Below are 20,077 nucleotides of genomic sequence, written 5' to 3' on the forward strand. Positions count from 1 at the left end.
GAGAATTCAAACCCAGTGAGACAGACGAACTCTCTTTAATTCCATTGTTAGCAGGGTTATTATGCTGTGAATGATGGAGGATGGGTCAGGCGTGTTGTGCTAAGCATTGGGTTAAAACGAATGCCTCTGACAATTTTTATGCCCAAATAATTGTCTTGAGATAATGTTCTGGACAAATACGTCGGGTTTAACTCAGTAGATATGCAAATTAATACATCTCTGGGTACTTGACTGTTTCTGCATCTATTTGGCTAGCGTAACGCAAAAACAGACTGGCTTCCAGGCTATCCCAATGTTTTTAAACTACCCTCACTGTTTAGTCTATGGTTGAGTGGTTTATACTACACGTAGGGGTATACATACATACAGTAAATCATGTACCAGTGTGCTAGTGATACCGTTGGCCACGTTTCCTTCACACATTCAAGTCCCAGGCTACATTAATTAGAATTGACGCTCAGAGACCAATTTTGTTATCCAGCAAAAACATATGCTGCCAGAAGAGCAGTGAGGTGAAATGTAATTATGTTTTTCAAACAGATCATGGAGTGGATAGATAGAAGCCTAAAGGCATTGTTAGAGCACAATGACAATGTCAAGAAGGATAAATCTATTATATGCACATATTGTATGGTTTCACTGTCATATTTGAATAATTTATTAGTGTCATATTTATCTGGGTATATAAAAAAAAACTAGGACTTGAACTTGAAGATATGATGCAATTTCACCTCAAATGTGTTTTGTCAGTTATGCTGACAAGAAATCCAGTGTCCATACCCTACAGTATATGCCACGATGTATCAACTATTTTTGACTCCCTCCCTCCCTCCATAGCTAAGGAATAAGTTCATGAAAAAGATCCCTAGAGATGCTGAGGCATCAAATGTGCTAGTGGGTGAGGTGGACTTCCTGGATAAACCCTTTGTAGCCTTTGTCCGCCTGGCACAGGCCACCACTCTGGGAGGACTTACAGAGGTTCCTGTGCCCACCAGGTAATGGCTGTCTGCCTGCCTGTCTGACACATTACCATGTCTATTCATATTACCCTTTACTCCTCTCTGTCTGTCTATCTGTGTGTTTCTCTCGCTCTCTCTCTCTCTTTTTGTCTGTCTCTCGTCTTTTTCTCCGTATTTGTTCTTATACCCATGCAAATGTATTTTGTGAGCCCTAAACCATTTTTGAGGTGTCTATTTTATCCACACTACCTAATCTAACCTTGGTTGAATGCACTGACTGTAAGTCGCACTGGATAAGTTTCTGCTAAATGACAAAAATGTACAAAATGTGGTCTGTGGTCTAACATACTTTACACATACTGTAAATAGTTGCTGCCTTACTTTCTCCTTTGCGTCTGTTCTCATGCCCAAGTGAGCACATCTTTTGACATTTTGTGAGCCGTTGTTGAGGTACCTTTTTCCCCACACTACCACAGATTCCTGTTTATTCTGTTGGGGCCCACAGGAAAAGCCAAGTCCTATAATCAGATCGGTCGAGCCATAGCTACTCTAATGGTGGATGACGTAAGTGTCTGTCAATGCTTCCTTTTTTTTCTTGAATACAGATGACATGGAAATACAGGCTTGATTGTCTGGCAACTTGAGTCAGCCAAAAATGTGTGGACTTCACATACTGATAATGAGGCCACCATGGCTTGCTGTTGGTAACGGTCAGCCTCTCCTGTCACTATCATGGGGAAAAAACATTGAATGTCAGACAGGCAACAGCCTGTTATTTCACCATAAAAGACAGGTGTTTTAAACAGAGTCCCACCATGGTCATAAATTAGGAACAGTTCCCAGGGTTTGTATCCCATTACTAATAGTAATAATAGTAATCATTTCTCTCCCCCCCCCCAGCTTTTTAGTGATGTGGCGTACAAGGCTAGAGATCGAGAAGATCTGATTGCTGGTATAGATGAGTTCTTGGATGAGGTGATTGTGCTGCCGCCCGGCGAGTGGGACCCCAAAATCCGTATCGAGCCACCTAAGAAGGTGCCCACGGCTGACAAGAGGTTGGAGTCATATTTAGGTTTTATAATCTAGTTTAATCTATGTTAGTTCCATTACCTAATCATTTCCCCACATTTAAAAAAAGTCACCTCTAAGACCCAGATATGAGGTCCTTCTCAGTATTTCTGTCATCAACACTTCCCTTCCCTCTCTTCCTGTGTGTATTCCCTCTGTTTACAGGAAGTCAGTGCACTCTCTGAATGAGCTGGGTCAGCCGAACGGTACGGCGGGAGGAAGTGGAGGCCACTCTGAGGATGAGGAGATGCCAGTGGCTCACGAACTGGGAGAGGAGCTGGCACACACTGGGAGGTAGGCTACTGGTTGAGGACTGGGATTGACATCTTTTACATGTACGTTAGGAGACTAGGAAGAATGATAACATGAAAGGAACTGGGTCTGAACTGGGATAACGAGAAATGCCACTGAGTGAATTGAGATATGAGGTAGAGTACTTGAGTGGAACTGGTACTAGAGTTGGCCTTTAAAGAGACATTTGGACATCTAAATGTGCTTGAAAACATCATGTCTCTTGTTAATTCACATTGGGAACATTCACCCAGTGGATGGATTAGGGACAGATCACAATTTACTGGGGGGGGGGTCCAAAATAGGGGAGGGTTGTCAAACTTTTTTTTTTGCTTTGGGGAGGGTTGTGTATTTTTTTTTATTGGGCACAGGGGAGGGTAGTATGTTTTTTCCTGGTTTACATTTGCTCCTTTGGAGGTTTTAATTTATAATTTATTCCATCATAGACACATTTCCTCATCCGCTTGCATGCGCCTCCCCAATAGAAAGGAAGGTGTTTTGGTACTTCCCATATGCATTGTGCTTTTCCGTGTGCAAATGTTTACTATACCACAGTATATTCTAACAGTCTAACGGTCTATCCTGCCCTCTATCCACCATTCATAGTGACAATAGTGGTAGGTGGATAATTGTCCAGATCTGAAATAGGCCAACGAGCAATCATGACACACATAAAAACATTCAAGTCTGCATCAATTTTTTTTTATATGTATCGACAGGAGCAAATAGGAATAGCTGTCACGACTTCCGCCGAAGTTGGTCCCTCTCCTTGTTTGGGTGGCGTTCGGCGGTCGACGTCACCGACCTTCTAGCAATCGCCGATCCACTTTTAATTTTCCATTGGTTTTGTCTTGTCTTCCATCACACCTGGTTCCAATTTCATCAAGTACATGTTGTGTATTTAACCCTCTGTTCCCCCCCATGTCCTTGTCCGTAATTGTTTGTTGTAGTGCTTGTGCACGGTATGCTGGTATGTACTGGGTTTTGTTTGACCCATCTATTGCATTATTCTGTTGACGGTGGTTTATGGTTATTAGACACAACCGTTGTGAATCCGTTTCCGCTCTCCTGCGCCTGACTTCTCTGCCGCCAGTAGCGTCGCATTACAATAGCTGATAGGCAGTGCAGAGGCCAGGTGCATCATTGCGCATGAAAAAACAGTGAAGACATGAGACACACAGCTAAAATCTCCCCTGTTGATCTTGTTTAGGGACAATACAATGATTCTACCTAGATTAGCCTACAACATCACAATGCAATTAATAATTGCATTATTGTTTAAAAGTGAGTACAACATTCTATAGCCTACTCTAGGCTGAAGTGAAAATGGAATTTGAATAACAGACCAGTTGTGGGTCCACTCAAAAGTTTATAAGGTCTAGAAAGACACAGTAGCAGGCCAGTCTGGCTGTATTTTTACTTCTGATACTGAATATGCTGTCTGTTTCACATCATCATTCTCCCAAGTTGTCCTATAATAATGTGGCCACATATGCTCCCAGCAGGCCCAATTATTCAGGAAAGCTTAACACATGCTCAGCCTCCTCTCCAATCCGAGCGGCTATTCCTCGCACACCTAGAACCTAACACTTCAATAGAGCCTAAATATTTATCATTTAACTTTTAAAATGTATGACTTTTTATATGTGGCATAAACACAGCCAGTCACAATGTTTTAATCCGAGAAGGCTACTTCAAAAGTCTCCTGTCGGCATGTCCACAATCAACCAAAATGTAATTCCAGCGTCCTCAAAATGGCTCGACATTAACCAGGTTTCCATCCAACCTTCTTATGCGAGTAAAGTAGCCTACGTGTCTGATAAATGTCACTACACCATGGCAAAGCATGCGGTTTATGAGGCTACAGATTAAATCAATTATGATGAACTTCAGAGGGTGGTGAAAGTGCACAGTGATGAGGTCGATGCTCCTTTCAATAAATATTGAGGGTCTTATTTGATGTGCACTACGTATTTACACACAGACTTTTATCTGCAACAAGTCAATTTGACGGAAACACAAGTCTGATGGGAAAATGCTCCAGGGTTTCCCTTCGCTGGTAATTGCTGGCATTTGGCTGATAAAAAAATTAAAAACTGATAAATAACATTGTAGCAGGCCAAATTGTCCAAGAGAGATTGTCTATCATAGCTGACACCCCGAATTTGCGCTTCAGCACCATTCTCTCATGCCTTGCGTACACATGTGCCTGCTTCTGAGGAGAGAGAGCGCAAGAGAGGAGCCTTGGCCTAGGCCACCGTTGATTGCAAAGATGGAGGCCTTTTTCATTGACGTAAAACCAAAGTTAGAGAAAGAGTATGCCTATAGTGAAAAGAGGGGGATATAATGTTTTAATATTGTAGTGGACTAAGATGAGAAGAATGCAGTGTACTGTACGACTCCTTATTTAGGTAGGATTCAATTTTAAAACTTACATTTATTTATAATAATTCGTTTTTTATCCTTTTTATTATTATCATTGTATGTCATTGTTATTATTGTAAGCCTATTTACTGAACAAAAATATATACGCAACATGGAACAATTTCAACGATTTACAGAGTTACAGTTCATATAAGGAAATCAGTCAATTGAAATAAAGTAATTAGGCCCTAATCTATGGATGTCACATGACTGGGCAGGGGAGCAGCCAGGGGTGGGCCTGGGAGGGCATAGGCCCACCCACTTGGGAGCCAGACAGTTTTTCCCCACAAAAGGTCTTTATTACAGACATAAATACTCCTCAAATTCATCAGCTGTCCGGGTGGCTGGTCTCAGATGATCCCACAGGTGAAAAAGCCAGATGTGGAGGTCCTGCGCTGGCGTGGTTACACATGATCTGCGGTTGTGAGGCCGGTTGGACATACTGACAAATTCTCTAAAACACCGTTGGAGGTTTATGGTAGAGAAATGATCATTCAATTATGTGGCAACAGTTCTGGTGGACATTCATGTAGTAAGCATGCCAATTGCATGCTCCCTCAAAACTTGAGACATCTGTTGTAAAACTGCACATTTTAGAGTGGCCTTTTATTGTCCCCAGCACAAGGTGCACCTGTGTAGCGATCGTGCTGTTTAATCAGCTTCTTGATATTCCACACCTATCAGCTGGACGGATTATCTTGGCAAAGGAGAAATGCTCACTAACAGGGATGCAAACAAATTTGTGCACAAAATTTGAGAGAAATAAGCTTTTTGTGCATATGGAACATTTCTGGGATATTTTATTTCAGTACATGAAACATGGGACCAACACTTTATATGTTGTTGTGTTTATATTTTTGTTCAGAATATTAATTGAAACCAGTTCTTAAATATGCAAAACCTGTTTTGTTTAATTCTGTTTAAACATTTTAATTCGCTAAATTCCATTAGATCTGTCTTTTTTAATTGTGTGCCCCATATATAGTTCAAGATAAGTTATAAGTAGCCTATGTCTGTCATTTGTTGGGTATGGTAGGCACTTGCCTTTGTTGATAGCCTAATTGCTGCAATATAGCCTGTTCAAAACTTGTATGAAGGTTTAAATCAGTTCACAAGTTTGCAATTTGATGAACAGAAATAGATAGACATCTGTTACAAAACACCAAAACGTTTAATTACATTCAGAGATTGTCAAGCCAAGCCTTTGATCCTGGTTAAGCCTCCAAGGTAGGGAGGGATGTGTTTTCTGATTGTCTATTTATTGTGGTGTTGAAAACACAACCCATGTCGGTATGTTTTCATTATTGGTTGTGTTGGTGGAAAATTTGTTGCAAACAGTATATTTTATATAATTATAAACAAGCCATCAAAAAGTTGAAAATCTGATTTTCCCCATAGCTGTTCATTGTCTGCAACCGGTTCTGATTATGAAGTAATGAAACATGCAGGGAGAGTGAGCTCTTGTGGTGGTCGGCGAACCCTCAATCTTCTGGCTCATAGCCCGGCGTGGCATCGACTGGGCAACAAAAGCAAAGTAGATATCCACGTTGATAAGCACAGGGTCGCTACAGTTATTGTTATTTGTGGTCGTAAAACATTATTTTGAGTTAATTCTATGAAGGTGGAGGGTGTTCAATTTATTTTACAGTACAAGGTGAGGGTCATATGAAAATATTTTTGACGCTGGGGAGGGGGGTGCAATTTATTTTATGACACCTTGAGTTGGACCCCTCCTGGTCAAGCGTTCAGAAATATACTCATAGAAAAAAGGGTTCCAAAGAGGTTCTTCGGCTGTCCCCATAGGATAATTTTTTTTGGGGTTCCAGGCAGAACCCCTTTTGGTTCCATGTAGAGGCCTCTGTGGAAAGGGTTCTACATGGAACCCAAAAGAGTTCTACCTGGAACCGAAAGGGTTGTACCTGGAACCAAAAAGGGTTCTTCAAAGGGTTTTCCTATGAGTACAGCCGAATAACCCCTTTAGGTTCTAGATAGCAAAATCCAAGAGTGTAGCCATGATAATCTCGTCTCCATTCCTCATCGGCCTGATATTATAGTTTTAAATCATCATCGGTTCAATTGGCCCATCCTGTCACACTGTGAAACGACAGACAGACTGAAATGAAGTGAGTCCGTGTGATGCATAAAACAGGTGATAATGAATTTCAAACAGAGTATGTGCACCACCCTTACCAAAGTGTTTGTGTCTGTGACAAGCACTTTGTGACAATTGCTGATGTATAAACTGGCTTTATAAAATATATTTGATTTATTGACTGTGTCTGTGTCACGTTCTGCATCATAACCAGAGGGTTTGTGTCTGTGCCTGTGTCCGTGACAGGTTATGTGGAGACCATAGTGTTTGTAGCTGTGTCAGGCTCTGCATCATTACCAGAGTGTCTGTGTTTTTGTCAGGTTCTGCGGAGGTCTGTTTCTGGACATGAAGAGAAAGCTGCCCTGGTTTCCTAGTGACTTTTACGAAGGCTTCCATATCCAGTCCATCTCTGCAGTCCTCTTCATCTACCTGGGCTGCATAACCAATGCCATCACCTTTGGAGGCCTGCTGGGGGATGCCACAGACAACTATCAGGTAGAGCTGATGTAGCTTGAACTCCAGAACTGTTGTGCTAACATTCTACCCCTTGTAAGCTGTGTCAAATGACAACAAGTTTGGCATATTTACGGAGTAAAATGAGTGAATCGTCGTTAGCACAAACAGACTGGTACCCGAGTTAGGGCTTATGACCCTTGAATTAATTTAAATGGAGTTAATTTACTGATTCAAAAAAAAATGTATCTGAGTCGGTGATTTGCTAAAGAATGTTTTTAGTATGGAACATGTGCCAAAAAAATTGTATGGTAGCTAACTCACTCTAGGTGATATATGTGTGTGACGGATGGGAACAGGGACTGCACTAAATCCATTTGTTCAGCTCAACACATACTGAAACCATTTAGGATAAGTGCTCTGGCTGGCTGCTACTGATGATTCGCACAGACTGTCTGTCAGATTGAAATATAGCAGGCTCATACTGCCTTTCTCTAACACATTCACAACCACTTCTCTCTGTCTGTCTCTCTTCATTTTCCCACTCCATCTCTCTCTCCCTACTCTCTCCCCTACCCTGTTTCTCCCCCTGCCCTACCTTCTCTCTCTCCTCTATATCAGGGTGTGATGGAGAGTTTCCTGGGCACAGCGTTGTCAGGAACAGTGTTCTGTATGTTTAGTGGTCAGCCCCTCATCATCCTTAGCTCCACTGGACCCATCCTCATCTTCGAGAAACTGCTCTTCGAATTCAGCAAGTGAGTGAGAGCTCAACCCCACTTCAAAGTCAGACACTGTAGCCAAGGGGTGTCGAACTCATTTTGCCCTGGGGGCTGCATTCATTCTTCAACGAGGTCCGGAAAGCCGCACTGACATTTTTAAATATTTCCTTGCTGTCAGACTTTTCTAAACATTGTCCTCTATCCATCGTTTTTTGAATTTTCAATGCTCCCTGCCTGACTGTTTATTGATTATTAGTGAGCTGGACAGTCAAGAAACTGTATGAACATACAGTGGGGAGAACAAGTATTTGATACACTGACAATTTTGCAGGTTTTCCTACTTACAAAGCATGTAGAGGTCTGTAATTTTTATCATAGGTACACGTCAACTGTGAGAGACGGAATCTAAAACAAAAATCCAGAAAATCACATTGTATGATTTTTAAGTACTTAATTCGGATTTTATTGCATGACATAAGTATTTGATACATCAGAAAAGCAGAACTTAATATTTTGTACAGAAACCTTTGTTTGCAATTACAGAGATCATACGTTTCCTGTAGTTCTTGACCAGGTTTGCACACACTGCAAGCAGGGATTTTGGCCCACTCCTCCATACAGACCTTCTCCAAATCCTTCAGGTTTCAGGGCTGTCGCTGGGCAATACAGACTTTCAGCTCCCTCTAAAGATTTTCTATTGGGTTCAGGTCTGGAGACTGGCTAGGCCACTCCAGGACCTTGAGATGCTTCTTACGGAGCTACTCCTTAGTTGCCCTGGCTGTGTGTTTCGGGTCGTTGTCATACTGGAAGACCCAGCCACAACCCATCTTCAATGCTCTTACTGAGGGAAGGAGGTTGTTGGCCAAGATCTCGCGATACATGGCCCCATCCATCCTCCCCTCAATACGGTGCAGTCATCCTGTCCCCTTTGCAGAAAAGCATCCCCAAAGAATGATGTTTCCACCTCCATGCTTCACGGTTGGGATGGTGTTCTTTGGGTTGTACTCATCCTTCTTCTTCCTCCAAACACGGCGAGTGGAGTTTAGACCAAAAAGCTCTATTTTTGTCTCATCAGACCACATTACCTTCTCCCATTCCTCCTCTGGATCATCCAGATGGTCATTGGCAAACTTCAGATGGGCCTGGACATGCGCTGGCTTGAGCAGGGGGACCTTGCGTGCGCTGCAGGATTTTAATCCATGACGTAGTGTGTTATTAATGGTTTTCTTTGAGACTGTGGTCCCAGCTCTCTTCAGGTCATTGACCAGGTCCTACCGTGTAGTTCTGGGCTGATCCCTCACCTTCCTCATGATCATTGATGCCCCACGCGGGGAGATCTTGCATGGAGCCCCAGACCGAGGATGATTGACCGTCATCTTGAACTTCTTCCATTTTCTAATAATTGCGCCAACAGTTGTTGCCTTCTCACCAAGCTGCTTGCCTATTGTCCTGTAGCCCATCCCAGCCTTGTGCAGGTCTACAATTTTATCCCTGATGTCCTTAAACAGCTCTCTGGTCTTGGCCATTGTGGAGAGGTTGGAGTCTGTTTGATTGAGTGTGTGGACAGGTGTCTTTTATATAGGTAACGAGTTCAAACAGGTGCAGTTAATACAGGTAATGAGTGGAGAACAGGGCTTCTTCAAGGGCTTCTTCAAGAAAAACTAACAGGTCTGTGAGTGCCGGAATTCTTACTGGTTGGTAGGTGATCAAATACTTATGTCATGCAATCAAATGCAAATGAATTACTTAAAAATCATACAATGTGATTTTCTGGATTTTTGTTTTAGATTCCATCTCTCACAGTTGAAGTGTAACTATGATAAAAATTACAGACCTCTACATGCTTTGTAAGTAGGAAAACCTGCAAAATCGGCAGTGTATCAAATACTTGTTCTCCCCACTGTAGGTCCATTATAATTTCTACACAGTTTCAATTTATTTTCTTAATTTTAAAATATATTGAGTTCTCTCCCCCCCAAAAAAACACCCCCTGCTGTAGCCTATACAGTATATAATATATTGATACATATGGTTCCTCCCTTTGATTTGAAAGACAATTCAAACACCCACATCAGACATGATATACTATGAAAGGCACAATGGTGAGATTTGATATGCCATATTGGAGAGCTTGTCCGTACCAGCTTTATAAAAGGACGGTCTTACCTTTCACCTTCTGCCCTATATCAATGTTCTTATTTCTAAGGAACAATGGTATAGACTACATGGAACTGCGTCTGTGGATAGGGATCCACTCCTGTATCCAGTGCTTCCTCCTGGTTGCCACGGACGCCAGCTACATCATCAAGTACATGACCCGCTTCACAGAGGAGGGCTTCTCCAGCCTCATCTCCTTCATCTTCATCTCTGACGCCATCAAGAAGATGGTGAGTCACACGCAGGCAGGCAGATGCACACAGGCGCAGTCACGCTCACACTTGGGCACATACGCACACAGGCACACACGCGCACACTTAACTGTTGATGTAATGTGCTGCTACAGATGGGCTCCTTCAAGTACTATCCCATCAACACCGACTTCAAGCCAGACTACGTCACTGCCTACAAGTGCGAGTGCCTGGCCCCAGACCCCAGTGAGTCCATCCTTGGCTGTATAGTATATCATTATAGTACAGTAACAATCAAGTTAGCCAGAATTACCAACGGGGGTCATAGTGGTTGTCATATGGTTGGAGGGGGTAGTAAATGGGGAATTAGGGCCTAGTAGCTTGGGTGGCAATCTGTTTCTGCTCTCATGTCAAATCCTTATGGAATTGTCATGCCAAACATGGCAAAGGTTTGACTTGACACTGACAGAAATGGAGTTGGCAAGAGCACAAACAGATAGGAGTATAAACAGGACCTGGCTACCTCTAAGGGATTTGGGGACATAAAGATTATCGTATGGTTTGGTAATATAAGGAGGTATTATGCCTCTCTGGAGATGTTCACTGCATTGGGAAATCGTTATGAGAATTGACTTAAGGTATTTGAATAATGTAACTGATTTGTCTTATATTTGTTTTTGCTGCACTCACAAATGGCTGCTGTCTGATGCGAGTGAGTAACACTTTGTATGCATGAGCTCCAACTAGCTACTTTCTCTGTTCAAGGTCTCCAAGTCTACCTGATGAATTCTTATTCCATTTCTCTTGTCCCTTGACTCTGCCCTCTCACTGTTTTCACTCTCTGCATCTCAATTTTTCCTTCATAACCCTCCTCTCTCCTTCTGTCTCCCTTCTTTTCACTTATTAAACAGTGGCTTCAATGATCTTCAATGGTTTAGTGCCAGTGCCAACTGATAACACCTCTAGTCTCTTTGGAGTAAGTGATTTTTGAAATTACGTTTTTACTTTGTCATGTCTAGCAACAACAACTGGGACCTAAGCCACCCACCACAAGGCCCCTAAATTTGCCCAAGAAATGCAAACAAATTTCAAACCCACACCAAACTTAAAGACAGGAATCAAACCAAAAAGAGGAGAAAAGCAAAAAACAAGGAAGATCAGATAAACGGCAACGAAATGAGTTAACCCTCCACATCTGTCAAGCCAACTTGTGCACTGGGCCAGCTGCTCTTAAATATCACCAGTGCCAGTACAGGGGAAATACCTTCTGACTAATGAGGTGACTCCAATCGGTGTGCCGACCGTGCTAACGTGCTAACATCCAACCACAAAATATAAATGGAAAAACCAAAGCCTGTAACACCTTCCCCCTTAAGGCAACAAACATTCCCTATATTTACACTACCGTTCAAAAATTTGGGGTCACTTACAAATGTCATTGTTTTTGAAAGAAAAGCACTTTTTATGTCCATTAAAATAACATAAAAATGATCAGAAATACATTGTTAATGTTGTAAATGACTATTGTAGCTGGAAACGGCAGATTCTTTTTTTAATAGAATATCTACATTAGAGTGTCAAGTTTGACGAATAGAAGCCTCACACGTGCTCATCTGGCAGCTTCATTAACCTTTCTGATCTCCCCATCCCGGATCCGGGTTCGTGAATACAGACTCAAGCTCATTACCATAACGCAACGTTAACTATTCATGAAAATCGCAAATGAAATGAAATAAATATGCTAGCTCTCAAGCTTAGCCTTTTGTTAACAACACTGTCATCTCAGATTTTCAAAATATGCTTCTCAACCATTGCAAAACAAGCATTTGTGTAACAGTATTGATGGCTAACGTAGCATTTAGCATTAGCATTCAGCTGGCAACATTTACACAAAAAAACAGAAAAGCATTCAAAAAAATCATTTACCTTTGAAGAACTTCAGATGTTTTCAATGAGGAGACTCTCAGATAGCAAATGTTCAGTTTTTCCTGAAAGATTATTTGTTTAGGACAAATCGCTCCGTTTTCTGCGTCACGTTTAGCTATGAAAAAACCCCTGTATCCAGGATTGTGTAAATCTATCAGCAAGCTCATTAGCATAACACAACGTTAACTATTTATGAAAATCGCAAATGAAATGAAATAAATATGCCATCTCTCAAGCTTAGCCTTTTGTAAACAACACTGTCATCTCAGATTTTCAAAATATGCTTCTCAACCATAGGAAAACAATCATTTGTGTAAAAGTAGCTAGCTAGAGTTAGCATTTCGCGTTAGCATTTAGCGTTAGCATTAGCGTTAGCATCCAGCACGCAACATTAACAAAAACATAAAAGCCTTCAAATAAAATCATTTACCTTTGAAGAACTTCTGATGTTTTCAATGAGGATACTCTCAGTTAGATAGCAGATGCTCAGTTTTTCCAAAAAGATTCCTTGTGTATTAGAAATAGCTCCGTTTTATACATCACATTTGGCTACCAAAAAAAATCCATAAATTCAGTCCTCAAAACGCAAACTTTTTTCCAAATTAACTCCATAATATCGACTGAAAACATGGCAAACGTTGTTTAGAATCAATCCTCAAGGTGTTTTTCACATATCTCTTCATTGATACATCGTTCTTGGACACATGCTTTCTCTCCTGAATCCCAGGAGAAAATGCCCGCACCTGAAGATTACGCACAAATTTAGACAAAGGACACCGGGCGGACCTCTGGAAAATGTAGTCTCTTATGGCCAATCTTCCAATGATATGCCTACAAATACGTCACAATGCTGCTAAGACCTTGGGCGAACGACAGAAAGTGTAGGCTCATTCCTTGCGCAATCACAGCCATATAAGGAGAGAATGGAAAACAGAGCTTCAGAAATTCTGCTAATTCCTGGGTGATGCATCATCTTGGTTTCGCCTGTAGAATGAGTTCTGGGGCACTTACAGACAAAATCTTTGCAGATTCTGAAACTTCAGAGTGTTTTCTTTCCAAAACTGTCAAGAATATGCATAGTCGAGCATCTTTTCGTGACAAAATATCGCGCTTAAAACGGGAACGTTTTTTATCCAAAAATGAAATAGCGCCCCTAGAGCTCTAAGAGGTTAAATAGTACCCGCAAAACACCAGTCTCAACATTAACAGTGAAGAGACGACTCCGGGATGCTGTCCTTCTAGGCAGAGTTCTTGTGTCTGTGTTATTTTGCCCATTTTAATCTTTTATTTTTATTGGCCAGTCTGAGATATGGATTTTTCTTTGCAACTCTACTAGAAGGCCAGCATCCTGGAGTTGCCTCTTCACTGTTGACGTTGAGACTGGTGTTTTGCGGGTTCTATTTAATGAGGCTGCCTGTTGAGGACTTGTGATGCGTCTGTTTCTCAAACTAGACACTCTAATGTACTTGTCCTCTTGCTCAGTTGTGCACCGGGGCCTCCCGCTCCTCTTTCTATTCTGGTTAGAGCCAGTTTGCGCTGTTCTGTGAAGGGAGTAGTACATTGCGTTGTACAAGATCTTCAGTTTCATGGCAATTTCTCGCATGGAATAGCCTTCATTTCTCAGAAGAAGAATAGACTGATGAGATTCAGAAGAAAGTTATTTGTTTCTGGCCATTTTGAGCCTGTATTTAATTTATTCAATTTAATTGCTTCTTTAATCAGGTCAACAGTTTTCAGCTGTGCTAACATAATTGCAAACGTGTTTTCTAATGATCAATTAGTCTTTTAAAATGATAAACTTGGATTAGTTAACACAACGTGCCATTGGAACACAGGAGTGATGGTTGCTGATAATGGGCCTCTGTACACAATCAGTCATTTCCAGCTACAATAGTCATTTCCAACATTAAGAATGACTACACTGTATTTCTGATCAATTTGATGTTGTTTTAATGGACAGAAAATGTGCTTTTCTTTCAAAACAAGGACACTTTATCATGTAGACACTTTATCAGCCAATTGGGAATTATTTGTTTACAGCAAATGGCTTTCCTTTGAGGAGTCTGAAAAATAAGTCGATTAGTTCCCATATTATTATTTTCGTCGCCCTTATGTTCTCTTGCACTCTCTTTCCTTTTATCTTCTCTCTCTCGCTCTCTCTCTCTCTCCCAAGAAACCTCACATCCTCACAGCCATTACGCTCCCCTTCACCTTATTCTTCGACCTCTAAAACGGTGTCCTACTCCCTTCCCTCCTGCATCCCTCTCTCCTCTTAGTTGAACATCACAGACCTGGACTGGAGCCAGCTCAGTAAGAAGGAGTGTGTGAAGTACGGAGGCTCTCTGGTGGGCAACACCTGTAAGTACGTCCCTGACCTGGCCCTCATGTCCTTCATCCTGTTCTTCGGGACCTACTCCATGACCGTCTCCCTCAAGAAGTTCAAGTTTAGCCGCTACTTTCCTACCAAGGTGAGACTAGAACGAACTGAAGAGGAGCTGGATGTTTATTCATTGACATAGAGGCTGCATCGCAAATAGCAGCCTGATTCAGCCACAGTTTCATATTTTTCAAGGCAAAGATGATCTATTTAAAACACTCGAGGCAGATATGATTATGTGTAATCTGTGGTGATTTGGGGTAATCTCCATGGAGATATGGTGTAAATAAGAGCAATGACCGAAACATGCTTAGATCTAAACTTTTGTATACAATTGTCTCCCCAAACTCCTCAATGTACATGTTACAGTAGATCCCATGGTATCCTGAAACTGCATGTTACTCACAGACAGGAATATTCTATTTCACCTATATTATAGCTGAATACAGCTTCAAATCAAATTGAATTGAATAGTATTTGTCACATGTGCCAAATACAACAGGTGTAGACGTTACAGTGAAATGCTTACTTACAAGCCCTTAACCAACAATGCAGTTTTAAGAAAATACCTAAAAAAAAGTGAGAGATAAGAATAACAAACAATTAAAGAGCAGCAGTGAATAACAATAGCGGGGCTGTATACAGGGGGTATTGGTACAGAGTCAATGTGTCAATGTGCTGGGGCACCGCTGTTGTCGAGGTAATTGAGGTAATTATGTACATGTAGGTAGAGTTATTAAAGTGGCTATGCATAGATAATAACAGAGAGTAGCAGCAGCGTGGGGGGGGGGGGGGGGGGGGGGTCAATGCAAATAGTCTGGGTAGCCAATTGATTAGCTGTTCAGGAGTCTTATGGCTTGGGGGTAGAAGCTGTTTAGAAGCCTCTTGGACCTCGTGCTCCGGTACCACTTGCTGTGCGTTAGCAGAGAGAACAATCTATGACTAGTGTGGCTAGAGTCTTTGACAATTTTTAGGGCCTTCCTCTGACACCGCATTGTGTAAAGGTCCTAGATGGCAGGAAGCTTGGCCCCGATGATGTACTGGGCCGTACGCATTACCCTCTGTAGTGCCTTGCGGTCGGAGGCCCGAGCAGTTGCCATACCAGGGAGTGATGCAACCCGTCACTGTTGTGTCATCAGTAAACTTAATGATGGTTTTGGAGTTGTGCCTGGCCGTGCATTCATGAGTGAACAGAGAGTACAGGAGGGGACTGAGCATGCACCCCTGAGGGGCCCCCGTGTTGTGGATCAGTGTGGCGAATGTGTTGTTACGCACTCTTACCACCTGGGGTGGCCCGTCAGGAAGTCCAGGATCCAGTTGCAGAGGGAGGTGTTTAGTCCCAGGGTCCTTAGCTTAGTGTTGAGCTATGAGGACACTATGGTGTCGAATGCTGAGCTGTGGTCAATGAATAGCATTCTCACATAGGTGTTTATTTTGTCCAGGTGGGAATGGGCAGTGTGGAGTGAAATAGAGATTGCATCATCTGTGGATCTGTTGGTATGGTATGCAAATTGGAGTGGGTCTATGGTTTCTGGGATAATGGTGTTGATGTGAGCCAAGACCAGCCTTTCAAAGTAATTCATGGCTAGAGACGTGAGTGCTACTGGTCGGTAGTCATTTAGGCAGGTTACCTTAGTGTTCTTGGGCACAGGGACTATGGTGGTCTACTTGAAACATGTTGGTATTACAGACTCAGACAGGGAGAGATTGAAAATGTCAGTGAAGACATTTGCCAGTTGGTCAGCGCATGCTCAGAGTACATGTCCTGGTATTCCGTCTGGCCCAGCGACCTTGTGAATGTTGACCTGTTTCAAGGTCTTACTCACATCTGCTGTGGACAGCGTGATCACACAGTCGTCCGGAACAGCTGATGCGCTCATGCATGTTTCAGTGTTACTTGTCTCGAAGCGAGCATAGAAGTTGTTTAGCTTGTCTGGTAGGCTCGTGTCACTGGGCAGCTCTCACTGTGCTTCCCTTTGTAGTCTGTAATGGTTTGCAAGCCCTGCCACAACCGACGAGCGTCAGAGCCGGTGTAGTACGATTCGATCTTAGTCCTGTATTGACGCTTTGCCTGTTTGATGGTTCGTCGGAGGGCATAGCAGGATTTCTTATAAGCTTCCGGGTTAGAGTCCCGCTCCTTGAAAGCGGCAGCTCTACCCTTAAGCTCAGTGTGAATGTTGCCTGTAATCCATGGCTTCTGGTTGGGGTATGTACATACAGTCACTGTGTGGACGACGTCCTCTATGCACTTATTGATAAAGCCAGTGACTGATGTGGTGTACTCCTCAATACCATCGGATAAATCCCAGAACATATTCCAGTTTGTGCTAGCAAAACAGTCCTGTAGTTAACATCTGCTTTGTCTGACCAATTTTTTATTGACCGAGTCACTGCTGCTTCCTGCTCTAATTTTTGCTTGTAAGCCGGAATCAGAAGGATAGAGTTATGGTCAGATTTACCAAATGGAGGGTGAGGGAGAGCTTTGTACGCGTGTGTGGAGTAAAGGTGGTCTCAAATTTTTTCCCCTCTGGTTGCACATTTAACATGCTGATAGAACTTAGGTAAAACTGATTTAAGTTTCTCTGCATTAAAGTCCACGGCAACTAGGAATGCCGCCTCTGGATGAGCATTTTCCTGTTTGCTTATGGCGGAATACAGCTCATTGAGTGTGGTCTTAGTGCTAGCATTGGATTGTGGTGGTATGTAGACAGCTACAAAAAATACAGATGAAAACTCTCAAGGTAGATAGTGTGGTCTACAGCTTATCATGAAATACTCTACCTCAGGCGAGCAAAACCTTGAGACTTACTTAGATATCGTGCACCAGCTATTGTTTACAAATATGCATAGGTCCCCTCCCCGTGTCTTACCAGAGGCTGCTGTTCTGTCCTGCCGTGTATAACCCACCAGCTGTATGTTCTTAATGTCGTTGTTCAGCCACGACTCCGTGAGATATAAGATATTTCAGTTTAATGTCCCGTACAGTCGCCCCATTTATTTTCAAGTGATTGAACGTTAGCTAGCAGAACGGAAGGCAAGGGCAGATTAGCCACTCGTCGCCTGATTCTCAGAAGGCATCCCGATCTCTTTCCGCGAAACCTACATTTCCTTTTCCAGTGAATCACAGGGATCTGGGCCTGGTCGGGTGTTTGTAGTATATCCTTCGCGTCTGACTCATTGAAGAAGAACTCCTCATCCAATTTGAGGTGAGTAAATCCCAGTTCTGATGTCCGAAAGCTTTTTTCGGTCATAAAAGACGGTTGCAGCAACAAAATGTACAAAGCAAGTTACGAACAACGCAAAAAAACAAAAAAAATTGCATGGTTGGTTAAGATCCGATAAGATGGCAGTCCTCTCCTCCGGCACCATCTTGAACAAGCTTAAAAAACAAGTGTTTTTTCTGTGTTTGTGTCGCTGCATTTAAAGAGTTTAATTCCAAAACACTATATATCCATTTTCAGAAATGTTGGTAAATTAGCTTTTATTTTTTAAAGAAATTATCAAAGAGATTGGTGTGTTTTTTCACTATCTAATCATGGCATGGGGCTATTCAATGACAGACATGTATTTGTTTAAAATCTAGAACTTGATGGTTTCATTTTAGACAGACAAATATGTTTTTTTTGCTAAATGCAATATATCCGCCACTCAGAGAAATAAGTAGTACTGCTAGGTTTTACAGTCAAATGTAACAAATAACTACATTTTCTATAAAGAAATTTACAAATGGTACATTTGTGACATCAATATTTTTATATTTTATAATTCAATACAGTAAGATGAGATATACTGTACATGTAAATTTTTTGTCATTTAGACGATGCTCTTATCCAGAGCAACTTACAGTTAGTGCATTCATCTTAAGATAGCTAGGTGAGACAACTACATATCACAGTCAAATATGCAGGATACGAACATTCCATTCCAGCCAATCAATGGATATAGCGTTTTGCAAAAAAAACATTTTTTTTATAAAGATCTATAGTCTTTGAATTGAGAACAGAATTGTTTTGACAGACATGAAGGTAAGCAATCATTTCTGATGAAAAAACAAATGTAAAAAATGAGTGAACGTAGTGTTTTGGAAATAAACTCTTCGTGTATTTCTTTGAGAGATGATTTATGTTTCTCGCTAGACATATTTTAATTATTTTTCATTTGCTTTGTTCTGTGTCTGTCCGTGTCTTTGTCCTTGTCTCTGTCTATTGTGTCTGTCTGTGTGTCTGTCTCTTGCTCTGTCTGTGGCTTCTGTAAACAGCTGCGGAAGCTCATCAGTGACTTCTCCATCTTCATGGCCATTATGACCTTTGTGGGTCTGGACAGGTTAATCGGGCTTAAAACCCCCAAGCTCATTGTTCCCACAGAGTTTAAGGTAAAGGAACAGGTTCAAAATAGCTACTCTTTTTATTAGTTATATTCCTGACCGTACCCTGGAACAGTTGTGTATCATTATACATGTATGTTTTTGTCCTTTAATTAATGAATGGTCACTCGGACACTGTCCCTTACTGACTCCCTTTAGCCCACACGTCCCGACCGGGGTTGGATAGTGCTGCCGTTTGGGAAGAACCCATGGTGGGTGTATTTGGCCAGCTTCGTCCCTGCTCTCCTGGTCACCATCCTCATCTTCATGGACCAGCAGATCAGTGCTGTCATTGTCAACCGGAAGGAGAACAAACTGAGGGTACTTTGAGGGGTGTTTTTATTGATTGATTTAACCTTTATTTATCCTGGAAGTCCCATTGAGTTCAGGAGACCTCTTTTAGAAGGGACACCTGGATGTTCTCTATTATATACACAGCCAAGCCTGTTATAGTGCAGACATTGATAACAAGTTTAACCTCAGTTTTTTGGAGATCACAGTGGGCATCACACATGTTGTTTGCCATAATCTCGGTTAACCCAGAACTAAAATCTTGTGTAATTTGTGCAAAATCTGTCCATGAGAGAGGATGATTGCCACAATGAGCCATTTATAATGTATATAAGAAATGTACTTGTAGAGTTAAACTATAGTTCCTAGAACCTTAATTGGGTTTTGGTGTCATGTTGGGGCCTACATAATGCATAGGACAATTGCCTCAATGTCATCCCCCAGTGTGAGTTTGTCCTAATCTGCTCTGTGTGTCCCTCCACCTGTGTGCCCTCCCTGGCAGAAAGGGTGTGGCTACCACCTGGACCTGTTCTGGGTGGGGGTGCTGATGGCTGTGTGCTCCTTCTTGGGCCTGCCCTGGTATGTGGCTGCCACTGTCATCTCCATCGCACACATCGACTCGCTGAAGATGGAAAGTGAGTCCAGCGCCCCTGGAGAGCAGCCCCAGTTCCTTGGTGTCAGGTGAGGGAGCACTGAGCAGTGACCGTAGACTTTGACTATGGAGGATGTACTGGACAGTATAGTCCAGGCAGGGCTTGTCTCTTGT

At 42.1% G+C, this 20,077-nt stretch overlaps 1 protein-coding gene across 4 annotated transcripts in view; it reads left to right on the plus strand.

Moving 5' to 3' along the window:
• Positions 1–20,077, plus strand: part of LOC110526893 (electrogenic sodium bicarbonate cotransporter 4) — a 57,239-nt gene that overhangs the window by 30,635 nt on the left and 6,527 nt on the right. For 2 of the 4 annotated variants that reach the window (XM_090237880.1, XM_090237881.1), the window contains exons 9-21: positions 838–995; positions 1,436–1,523; positions 1,860–2,014; positions 2,193–2,321; positions 7,155–7,329; positions 7,909–8,042; positions 10,213–10,393; positions 10,510–10,600; positions 11,266–11,330; positions 14,557–14,748; positions 18,916–19,029; positions 19,180–19,341; positions 19,814–19,992. In XM_090237880.1, coding sequence (XP_090094006.1) covers positions 838–995; positions 1,436–1,523; positions 1,860–2,014; positions 2,193–2,321; positions 7,155–7,329; positions 7,909–8,042; positions 10,213–10,393; positions 10,510–10,600; positions 11,266–11,330; positions 14,557–14,748; positions 18,916–19,029; positions 19,180–19,341; positions 19,814–19,992 — 1,823 coding nt within the window. Of the gene's footprint in view, positions 1–837; positions 996–1,435; positions 1,524–1,859; positions 2,015–2,192; positions 2,322–7,154; positions 7,330–7,908; positions 8,043–10,212; positions 10,394–10,509; positions 10,601–11,265; positions 11,331–14,556; positions 14,749–18,915; positions 19,030–19,179; positions 19,342–19,813; positions 19,993–20,077 lie in introns of those variants that run through there. The other 2 variants (XM_090237882.1, XM_090237883.1) reach the window with 2 other exon arrangements.

The sequence above is a fragment of the Oncorhynchus mykiss genome, chromosome 6, assembly GCF_057628025.1.
Source record: "Oncorhynchus mykiss isolate SJ-2025 chromosome 6, ASM5762802v1, whole genome shotgun sequence".
In the NCBI taxonomy this organism is placed as follows: Eukaryota; Metazoa; Chordata; class Actinopteri; order Salmoniformes; family Salmonidae; genus Oncorhynchus; species Oncorhynchus mykiss.